General features: G+C 42.3%; 1 protein-coding gene across 1 annotated transcript in view; it reads left to right on the forward strand.

Annotated features, from left to right (window-relative positions):
* Positions 1 to 12,162, forward strand: part of LOC115462840 (protein hinderin-like) — a 394,127-nt gene that overhangs the window by 56,135 nt on the left and 325,830 nt on the right. The window contains exon 4 of the mRNA XM_030192876.1: positions 2,296 to 2,411. Within this exon, the coding sequence (XP_030048736.1) occupies positions 2,296 to 2,411 (116 nt within the window). The remainder of the gene's footprint in view (positions 1 to 2,295; positions 2,412 to 12,162) is intronic.

A 12,162-nucleotide genomic window follows, 5' to 3' on the forward strand; every position in this document is an offset into this window, starting at 1 on the left:
CGGGAAATACTTTTGATGTCTCCGCAGTAGAGGTAGTTGTCATGGATGCCAGCCTCACAGGGTGGGGAACTCTTTCTCTCCACTGGTATGCGCTGGGGTATCAGTAGATGATGGAAGCAGCATGGCTTTTCAATCGGCTAGAACTGCGGGCAGTTGTGTTTCCGTTGCAGGATTTTCAGAGCATGCTGACAGGTTGAGTGGTTTGCCATCTCTTGCACAGCTTGTCGTCTGTGGCCTCATCTACCGTCGGCTTGGTATGCAGAGCTTTGTGCTGGCTGCGGAAGCGATGATTCTGTGGAGTGGACGGAAATCCATACTCTTTATCTCCCTGCAGTGCTCTGTGTGGGTCAGAGCACTGTTCAGGAGGATTTTCTCAGTTGTCTTCTCCTCGATCCAGCGGAAGGGGAGTTGGCACCGGATGCGTTTCTTCTGATCTGTCGGAACTGTTGCTTGCTGGAGTTCGACCTCAAGGGAATCAAGGAGAAGTTCTAGTTGGGCAAGTTCTTCAGCGGCCAAAGAGAGCTCGGGTCTGCAGAGTTGAACGTCCTGCTGCTCCTTTGAACGGAGTCGTCACTCTATTTCCACCGACAGTCAGTTTGGTCAGACTGTTCTGCAGAATTTGTTTAGAGTCTAGAATCCAACTTCATTTTCCTAGTCTTGTTTTGTTCTGTTCTAGGACTCACCTTTACAACAGTGTGTATATATATATATATATATATATATATATACATCAGGTTAATTTGTTAGGTGAAGGCAAGGCCTTGACTTCTTTGAACTCGTTGTTGTGAGTTCCTGTTTTCCTAATGTTGTTTTCTCTGTGCCTGGTAGGCATGGATTCCAACATGTGAGAATTAGCTGGCCTGCTTGTCTTTGGATAAAGCGAAGTTACTTATCTATAGCAGGCATTCTCCGAGGACAGCAGGTCACTTATTCTCGCATACCCTCCCACCTCCCCTTGGAGTTGTCTTCTTTACCTTGGTCCTGCGCTCGCAAGTTGGGCGGAAAGGCACCCACGTATACACCGTGAGAATGCTGCCTCAATCTTTTAAAGAAACAGTATGCTGGGTAGCGTTTCCACACTGGGCTCCGTGGATGATGTGTCCTTGGAGAATACCCGCTACAGTTAAGTAACTTCGCTTTCCCTACTAACACTATATAACCTGACCATTACTTGTGCTTGAAAATAATCACTACTGGTTCCTTTTTTTTGGCCAGTCGAAAGAGGAAAAAAGTTTTTACTATAGAGCTGAAACTTTTGCAGAAAGGAAGTGCTAAAGAAAGTGAACGTTAAAGCTGTTTTGAGCTGAGACCTTGCTTTCTTGCCAGAGAGCCATCTGAGATTGTGCTTTAGCAGAAATTTTTTGGACCTGCACTATGTGACCCAAGAGCTTGTTTTTCCTGCTAGGGGATCCATTTTTGATCTGAGGCCATTCTTTTGCAGTAATGGAACCATGGTAAGATTCTTGTGCACAATGAGTTTTATGCAACAGAATATGTACATCTACTGTATTCCTGTTCATTTACATTTACCATTTGTCTCTACCAAATTTCAAAATTAAATTAAAACCCATTTTTTAAAATTGGCTTTTGGTTCCAATGCTGTTGGAGTCTCCTTTGGTGGGTTGGACAGTCTATATTTATTATTGATTTTTTTGAATCTGCTATTGTAATCTTCATTTTCTCTGGTGTGAATGTGATTATTCTTTCCTATCTATTTATGGTGTTCTTTTATTGTACACCGCTTTGACCTTGTTTGAAGTAACAGCAGTATATAAAGTTTGAATAAACAAAAACATAATTTGTATATAAGTATTGTGCCTACTTTTGTAAAATTATCCCCTTTATGACTGAAATAATTGGGCTGAGATGGGTGAATAAAGCTACCAGGATGGCTGTGATCACTTTCATTTTGAAGTTATTGTGTTATATTTAATAATTATTGTAGATGCAGTTAAAGCATACATATAGAATTATAGTTTCACTTTGCAGCTTAAAAAATGGTTGCACCCTCTCTGCCTTGTTCTAGGTCATTGGTTTTCAACCCAGTCCTCAGGGACCCCCTGGCCAGTTGGGTTTTCAGGATACCCTCAATGAAAATGCATGACTGATATGCATGTTAATACATCTCATACATATTCATTGTGTATATCCTGAAAACCCAACTAGCCAGGTGGTCCCTGAGGACTTGGTTGAAAATCACTGTTCTAGATGACTTAGGTAAATTGTATAATTGGAAGATTTCAGTTCATCATACTGAAGCATCAGGTTCATTCTTCCTGAATTTTTCCATCTTAGGGTGAGTGAAGAAAAGGAAGTGACAGAGGAACGATTAAAAGCTGAACAGGAGTCATTTGAGAAGAAGATCAGACAACTGGAGGAGCAGAATGATCTCATCATCACAGAAAGGGAAGATATCCTTTTGAAAGAGCTATTTCTTAGAAAACAAATTGCACAGTCAGCTTCACTGTTTGAAACAAAAAATGTGGATTACCAAGAAATAATTGTTCTAATTTATGGCAAGGAAGAAATCTACATGGGTTGTCTTTCAAAGGCATTCAGAAGGATAATTTATCAGCATGGGCTTTTGGCTCATCTGAGCTTAAAACTGCCATCCAGCTGTTCCTGTGATGTTGTTTCACTATGAAATAGACACTTGTCAACTAAAAAACTCCAATTCATACTTGTTAATCAGGAACCGTGTCATGATAGAATTTATAGAACAGAAGTGGTGTGTGTAGTTTCTCTTTAATTTTTTTTAGACAATCTTTTATTTTATTTATTAGGATTTATTTACCGCCTTTTTGAAGGAATTCACTGAACAGCAAGCAAAAAGTTGTTCGATAAAGGCAATTCATGGAAGAAGAGATATGCATGTTAACACCTAATAGATTATCTGGATTCAGGAGTTCTTAAACACATAAGAATAGCCATACTGGGTCAAACCAATGGTTTATCTAGCCCAGTATCTTACTTCCAACAGTGGAATACATTTGGTCTGGGCTTCCACGATGGTATTTTTAAACAACATCCACGCCTGATTTAAAGTCCCAACCTTTGCGGCCGACCCTTTCAGCTTCTTTTTAACCATTTTCCTCATTTTGTCATAGTCACCCTTTTGAAAATTGAATGCTGCTACAGTACATTTCTTTAGTGACTTCACTCCAGATGTCAGCTCAGATTTGATCATGTTAGGTTCACTGTTTCCCAGTGGATCCAACACCATTACCTCTCGTACCAAGCCCTGCATTCCACAAAGGACTAGATGTAAAATAGCTCCCCTTCTTGTCTGTTCTTGGACCAGTTGCTCCAAGATGCAGTCATTTATTATATCTTGTGCTCCATGATGTTGCATTTATCCATTCAATATTGGGGTAATTGAAATCACCCATTATTATAATGTAGTCTATCCTAGAGTAAGAGTCATGGGAGTGCCAATAGAAAGTATAATCCTGGGCTCCCGAATGCCTCAACCGCCACGGATCACACATCCCTAGGTCCCTTACCAACTCAGCAAAAGCACAAGAGATCTTGTAATCATTTGCCACAGGAGGTCCAGATCTATCCAAAGCAGGGTGGATAGTAGAATTAAAATCTCCTCCCACAATCAGGTGAGCTGCATGCATGACAGGAGTCTTAGAGCGGATATTTTGAAAAAAACAAAAAACAAACCTCTTGAGATTGATTTGGTGCATATACTGAGGTCAAAACTACCGGATTAGCATCAATATGCAAGGTCAAGAATAAAAATCTTACCTGCAGGATACCGCTTTATATGCTCCACTTTCACCTGCAAGGAAGAGTGCAATAAAATTGCAACACCCCTTTTCTTTAAGCCGTTGCCCGCCGAGGCACAGTACACATGAGGATAGCGAGGATGATCCAGTAGCCGCTTACGGTCTCTCCTGAAGTGGGTCTCCTGCAGAAGCACAACCTGGGGGCTGTGATGCAAATTTTCTTAAGCAGTTTTTGACGTTTCTGAGAAGAATTTAGCCCCCTGACATTGTATGAAAAAACCTTTAATGATGTCATTTAAGTAAAGAGTAGAAATTTAAACTGCTAAAAATCTCTAAATAAAAGGAGTGAGCTAATCCAAAATAGCCTAATGACCTTGTGTCAATGCCCTCTGCTACTCTACAGAGCCCACCCGACTCCCTTCCCCTGAATCCGCTCGTAATTCATCCAACCACTACCACATCCAACAACCCCAACCTCCCCCAACCCCTAACCTGACCCAACCACCAAACAGACAGAAACAAAAAAAAAGGCAAAGATCTGCCACAGAAATGGCAAATCAAAAGAAAAAAAGCAGATCAAAAAACACCAAAAAAATAGAACATGAGGGTAACAGAAGAAGTGGTTTATTACAAGTTACCCGACGTGGCCACGTTTCGCCCTCAGGCTGCGTCAGGGGTAAAAAAAACTAATAGGGGTAAAAAGCAAAGTGAACCCCTAAAAGTAGTCATACAACCACCTTACATAAGTGCTTCCCAAGCTTACTCAGCAAACTTCACAATGCTATGTTGACTGGCAGCATTATGAAGTTTGCTTTTTACCCCTATTAGTTTTTTTACCCCTGACACAGCCTGAGGGCGAAACGTGGCCACGTCGGGTAACTTGTAATAAACCACTTCTTCTGTTACCCTCCTGTTCTATTTTTTTGTCTTTTTTGATCTGCTTTTTTTCTTTTGTTTTGCCAACCACCAAACAGACATCCACAACAAAGGGAAACCTGAGTGGGAATGTGCGTGAAAAAACGAACCAAGTCCCAAATTAGCCACCCAACCCCCACCCCCACTGTCCTCCATTCGCCCACAAGCACATACAGCCATCTACCTATCAAACAAACATCCAGACTAATAGAGAACCCCCCCCACCCAAAAAAAAAAAAACCTTGTCAGCACAAGTACAATTCCAAAACCAGCCATGAGTAATGACCCCAGATGAAGGCAACAGAAGGACCAAAAGATTTTAAGTCCAAATCAGCCCTGCAGTGAAGTTTTCTTTCTCTTCGGAGAGCCACTGCTGGAGCTTCGCCCCAGTAGCCGGGGCCACAGATTGTTTAAGCATTGGGGATTCCATCATATTAATGTCCATCAGAATTTTCCAGGCCTCCTCCAGCCAACAAGGTCTATACACTTTCCCCTGGATTGAGAAACATAAGGCAAATGGAACAGCCCAGCGATAGTTAACTTTCCCTTTAGATAAAATGTCCAGAACCGGTCTCATAGCACACCTTAGAGATAGGGTAAACAAAGACAAGTCTTGATATACAGAGACCTTAGCTTCATTAAACTTCAAGATAGGGAACAGCCGAGCTTTCTGAAGAAGATTTTCTTTGTCAAAAAAATTAGCAAAGTGGACCACAATGTCTCTAGGTTGATTTTCCCGTGGCTTCCCAAGAGCCCGGTGCGCTCTCTCTAGCGCGATGGAGGCAGCATCCCCGCTATCTCCCAGCAGCTGCTCATAAAGAGGGGCATAATCGAATGGGGCACCCAAGTTTTTCTGAGGGCGTCCTCGCAGAACGTCTCCGCGAAGGGGCAGGGAAACCCGTATTATCGAAACAAGATGGGCGGCCATCGTTCGTTTCGATAATATGGTCGGGGACACCCAAAACTCAACATTTAGGTCGACCTTAGAGAAGGTCGACATAAATGTTGAGATGGTCGACCTTAGAGATGGTCGTCCCCGGTTTTCGGCCAAAATGGAAACCGAGGACGTCCATCTGAAAAATGACCAAATCCAACTCATTTGGTCATGGGAGGAGCCAGCATTCGTAGTGCACTGGTCCCCCTGATATGCCAGGACACCAACCAGGTACCCTAGGGGGCACTGCAGTGGACTAACTGATGCACTAACTGAACGGGAAAAGCCCTTTCCTTTCCGATCCCTTAGCGATTCGGAAAGGAACGGGCATGCAAGAAGGAAATTGCATGCAAATGAGCTGCTCACTGTTAGCTCATTTGCACACGATTTCCTTCCTAAGGAGGGGAAGCCAGTGCAGAGCAGCTAAGTGTTATGCGTGGCTACTCTGTGCATGCCAAAGACTGCTTCATACACGCAGACAAGCTGCATGTATAATAGCCGTCTACAACCTTAAAAAAGTCCAGGTGAAAACGTCCAAGTGCTCGTCAGGGAAGTATTTATTTGTTTTAATTATTATTTACTGCTGTGTTGGACTTTATCAGGTGCTGGAAGTTTTTTTGTTTTTTTTTTAAGAATTCTTGACCTTTTGGTAATTTATTTTTTTAACACATTTTGTTTATTATTATTTTATTATTATTATTATTATTAACCTGTTATTTGAATTATTATAAACAGCTTTAAAACCTTGCTATATTTAGTGGTATATCGAGTAAATAAATAAAAAATAGGATTCCTTTTGGAATTATATAAATATGTGTTTAAGTATATTTTGCTAGAGTCGAAGAGTGTTTGTCTGCTCCATCTGTTTTTATGTTTCACTGTTTAGTGTGAGGATGTTCTGTGTGGAAATGTGCTGCCTTCCTTCCAGTGTCAACTGAGAGATCAAGATTTGAGCATTGTAAAGAAATTTTGACCTTTCTAGAAAGTGCTACTATGCGGAAGCCTGCCAGAGGAGGCTGTGTGGTACGCAAGAGCAGGCACTTGGAAAAGGCGCTCAGCACCAGTAGGCTGTGGCTCAGGCAAGTTCAGAGAAAAACAAAAAAGGCAACAGTCTACTTGCTACATAAAAGTCTGTTATAAAAAGTAGACCGATACACATATATAAAAACAAAGAAATAATTTATTCAAACCAAGATAAAAGCAGTACCCGACGTGGCCACGTTTCGCCCTCAGGCTGCGTCAGGGGTAAAACTAAAAATCAGGGGTGATCAACATACCCCTTCATACCCCTTCAAAAACAGACACTGCTCTGGATCAAAGTGCACTTTGATCCAGAGCAGTGTCTGTTAACAAGCACAGCTTTTTTTGAAGGGGTATGTTGATCACTCCTGATTTTTAGTTTTACCCCTGACACAGCCTGAGGGCGAAACGTGGCCACGTCGGGTACTGCTTTTATCTTGGTTTGAATAAATTATTTCTTTGTTTTTATATATGTGTATCGGTCTACTTTTTATAACAGACTCAGGCAAGTTCAGTCCTTCTCTAGCAGCCTGTCCCCCATCCTGGCTTTGAGCAGCTGGCCGAATCAGATCACCTCTAATTCTTGTGTATGTCTTGACTTTCTCCATGGCAGCAAAGAGCAACAGTACCACTCCCAGAGCTTGGAATGGCATCTCTGTGCACAGAATGGCCCATTTGTGTGCCAAACTGAGATGTTTCCTGCTTTTCTGGGGACCTGTATCACTATTTTGTAGTGGGGTTCCACCTTCATTTCTGTCCTTACCACAAAAGTCTCTTGCCAAACTTTTTTTTTTTTTTTTTACTTACAACATTATGAAGGAGTAATGTATTGGTATTATTTAAGAGAGAAAACTGACTTGCAGCCCTTATCCTGGGGAGGTTTTTGCAGCCCATTTGCGTAGTCCTCCCAATGTACTTGGGGGGGGGGGGGGGGGGGAGAGTCCACCCCAAACCATTCAGACCTCTGCTTCTACTACCCCATGCTCCTTCTGGCCGCTTGGCCGTGCACATGGAAGGTTTTGCAGTTAGTATGCACATTCCTCTCAGAGTCTGCCAGGGTGACTCAGGTCCATCTTGACCACTAGAGTCTCTGCTGCTTCTACTCGTTGATTCTTCTGGCCACTTGTCTGGTGGTATGTGCTTAATGGCATGCATCCTATCTCCACAGTTTTGTATTTTCTCTTCTTTTATTTCCTTTGTCTCTGTTGTTCGTTTTCTTCCTTATGCTAGCTTTCTCTAATCTTATTCCCTGTCACAAAGTGTACTGTATAACTCAGGATCACATTGTTCATATTTTGTTTTCATCACTCACCATCCATTTTGTCACTATCCTCTCCTCAGCTCTTGAGCTTCAATGTTGCAGCAACATAAATGATATCATCTACATAAACATTAAAGTCCCCTAAAATCATCATCTCCTCAATTCCTGACATTAGCAATAATAAATATTCCATGAATTCTTTCCATAGTGCCACAGATAGCTTAGGGGGACAAATGATATGTTCTTGATCTCTGGAGGCCTGGTGCAGATAGTCCAAGGTGGTGCTCAGCAACAAGGTCACACACCTTGGATTTAACTTTATATTGGAAAGTCTATATCAACAAGTACAGGTGCAAATGATGAAGATAATGTCAGTTCTACAGCTGGATCATACTTGCTTCATACTGCAACCACAAACCTTCCACACCTATAGATAAAATCAATATTTTTCTTTTACTTCAAATTTTCTCTAAAAATAAAAATGCAAGCAACCCTTCTCCCTTTCCAACATTTTCTAGGGATATGTATTTTAAAAGCTGATAGACATAACAAACTTCTGTCTGGATCCCCCCTTGGTCAGCTATGTTAAAAATAGACAATCAAGGTTATCATCTCTTAAAAGATCATCCACCAAATGCTATTTGTTACCTATAGATCGAACATTGAAAAGCACAAAAGAACCATGCTTTCCCACAACTCCCTGTCCACCTAAGATGGAGAACCCTGGACCTCTTTCATCCCTCCTTTATTTTCCTAATATTAGACCCCTCACGCTACCTACCATACCTCCCTCTTTCTAATATAATCTCCATTGGCTGTGAGCTCCCTTTGCTAATTTGCTCCATAACTATAAATAACCCAGACCAGTACAATACCTCAATAATAAGAATCTCCACCGACTCTGATACTGTCTCCCCAAGCTCCTCTTAATCAAAAAAAAACCCAACAAAAAAAAACACACACACACACTATCGCCCCACAACCTACCTAGACTGAAATCCAGTTTAAATTACCACCTGAAGAGTACAAAACACTTAAAAGTAATCTCACTTGATCTTGTGAAGAGGCTGACAAAGAGGTAGGACCCCATTACCATGTTCTGGCTTAAGCCGTAAATGACATCACAGATACTCTGAGTCTATTACGAACATGGCTGTTTGCAGGGGAATTAATTCCAGTTTAACAGCAACTCTAAGTGATGCAGACTGGAATGCATGTAAGACTTTTATCTAATTTTTTTTGTTGTTGTTACATTTGTACCCCGCGCTTTCTCACTCATGGCAGGTTCAATGTGGCAGGCAATGGAGGGTTAAGTGACTTGCCCAGAGTCAGAAGGAGCTGCCTGTGCTGGGAATTGAACTCAGTTCCTCAGTTCCCCAGGACCAAAGTCCACCACCCTAACCACTAGGCCACTCCTCCACTGTTGCTACTATTTGAGATTCTACATGGAATGTTGCTACTATTTGAGATTCTACATGGAATATTCCACTAGCAACATTCCATGTAGAAGTCGGCCCTTGCAGATCACCAATGTGGCCGCGCAGGCTTCTGCTTCTGTGAGTCTGACGTCCTGCACGTACGTGCAGGACGTCAGACTCACAGAAACAGAAGCCTGTGCAGCCTTCTACATGGAATGTTGCTAGTGGAATAGCAACATTCCATGTAGAATCTCCAGTAGTAGCAACATTCCATGTAGAATCTCCAATAGTAGCAACATTCCATGTAGAATCTCCAATAGTATCTATTTTATTTTTGTTACATTTGTACCCTGCGCTTTCCCACTCATGGCAGGCTCAATGCGGCTTACATGGGGCAATGGAGGGTTAGGTTAAGTGACTTGCCCAGAGTCACAAGAAGCTGCCTGTGCCGGGAATCGAACTCAGTTCCTCAGTTCCCCAGGACCAAAGTCCACCACCCTAACCACTAGGCCACTCCTCCACTCCGGCTTCTGACTTATACTTTTACCTTAAAGACTGTTTTAAATTGGTATTTACTTTTTTTTTTTTTTTAAGGAATGTTTTATAAAGATCACCATATCTTTCTATACACATACGTGGGCCAAATTTGTGCTATGCGATAAGCATACAAGTAAAATATGTGCAGGTCTTTTCATCAAATGTAGCCTTTCCTTGTAGTCCTGTCAAATTTCAGTATGAGGAATTTACTTACATTAGGAAGACTGTATTTCTGGTGAGTTCTTCACAAGCCCCTGATAGTAGTACGCCTAGATTTTGTCTGTTAAGAAAACTGCTGAACAGCAATAATTTACTTTTTTTTTTATTTTTTGCGTGTGTCCCATTTTCATTAACGTGTGGTAATTGACGGAGTTGCAGTGACTTCTAGCCGTAATGAGTTCTAAACATAATAATGCACTCCTTTCTAATAAGTGAGCACTGCTGGGGATTTAAAAGCATACTAAATCAGTTGCTTTAGTGTGAATGTATTAGTTTTTTTCAACATTAGCTTTAATAGTAGTTATTTACATAAGCATACATCCCATTAACTGCCATCAAGGCTGGAAAACATGCTGAACTGTTCATATTTTCATATAATTATTGAACATAATGGTTTCATTTGCATTTTTAAACAGTGATGTCTCTGTCAGGCTTGAAAATAGTGTTTTTACGCAGTCCCTATTTCACATCCACTTATTTGACATCATTAAATTTTATGCTAATGTGCTTGCCTTGGAATATCATCAATAGGACAGATGCTTGTGCTTTAATGTACAAATCGAACAAGCGTTTCCTTCCTAACTGCAAAGGAGTGGAGAGAAAACACATCTGCACTTTCTAGATAAATTTTCCAGTTCAGCTGTTAAATAGCTGTATTAACTAAAACTTTACCTAAAAATCAAGATATCACTTTAACATCACAACCTTTATTTAGTGGCAGGGAGACCATAACATTGTCCTAGCAGGACAGAAAGAGGTATTTTTATAAATAGTACTCAGAAATGTGATTTTTTTTTCATCCATCTCATAAAGCATCTGTTCAGACATTTTTAATAGGTCTGTCACTTTCATCCTGATCCTCTGTTTATACTCACTCAAAATTGCTCTCTGCTGGTTCTGTGGTATGGTAAGCCTTCATTTGTGACAGGTTTATTTTCGAAAGAGAAGGACGCCCATCTTTCGACACAAATCGTAAGATGGGCGTCCTTCTCACAGGGTCGCCCAAATCGGCATAATCAAAAGCCGATTTTGGGCGTCCTCAACTGCTTTCCATCGCGGGGACGACCAAAGTTCCCAGGAGCATGTCGGAGGCGTAGCGCAGGCGGGACTGGGGCATGCCTAACACATGGGTGTCCCACTTGGACAACTTTACCTGGTCCTTTTTTTCTTACGACCAAGCCACAGAACTGTGCCCTAAATGACCAAATGACCACCGGAGGGAATTGGGGATGACCTCCCCTTACTCCCCCCGGTGGTCACTAACCCCCTCCCACCCTCAAAACAAATTTAAAAAATATTTTTTCCAACCTCTGTGCCAGCCTCAGATATCATACCCAGCTCCATGACAGCAGTATGCAGGTCCCTGGAGCAGTTTTAGTGGGTGAAGTGCACTTCAGGCAGGTGGACCCAGGCCCATCCCCCCCTACCTGTTACACTTGTGGTGGTAAATGTGAGCCCTTCAAAACCCACCAGAATCCCACTGTACCCACATGTAGGTGCCCTTCTTTACCATAAGGGCTATGGTAGCGGTGTACAGTTGGGTGGAGTGGGTTTGGGGGGGCTCAGCACACAAGGTAAGGGAGCTATGCACCTGAGAGCAATTTCTGAAGTCCACTGCAGTGCCCCCTAGGGTGCCCAGTTGGTGTCTTGGCATGTCAGGGGGACCAGTGCACTACGAATGCTGGCTCCTCCCACGACCAAATGGCTTGAATTTGGTCGTTTCTGAGATGGGCGTTCTCGGTTTCCATTATCGCCGAAAATCGGGGACGACCATCTCTAAGGTCGACCTAAATTTCGGGATTTGGGCGTCCCCAACCGTATTATTGAAACGAAAGATGAATGCCCATCTTGTTTCAATAATACTGGATTCCCCGCCCCTTCGCCGGGACGTCCTGCGAGGATGTCCTCAGGAAAACGTGGGCGCCCCTTTCAATTATGCCCCTCCACATATCTTTACCTGTTTTTGCAGCAACATTTCAGCTAAGGTCCCTCCAAAGCCTAGTATGCATGCACCTAGTAGATGTGTCAGTTGAGCAATGACATGAACTCTCACCCCAGAGTTCAAAAATACCCATGCCAAAGATCCCCCAGGTATGCCCTGTGGCTTGTAATGGACCTGCCAAT

The sequence above is a fragment of the Microcaecilia unicolor genome, chromosome 2 (assembly GCF_901765095.1).
Source record: "Microcaecilia unicolor chromosome 2, aMicUni1.1, whole genome shotgun sequence".
NCBI lineage: Eukaryota > Metazoa > Chordata > Amphibia > Gymnophiona > Siphonopidae > Microcaecilia > Microcaecilia unicolor.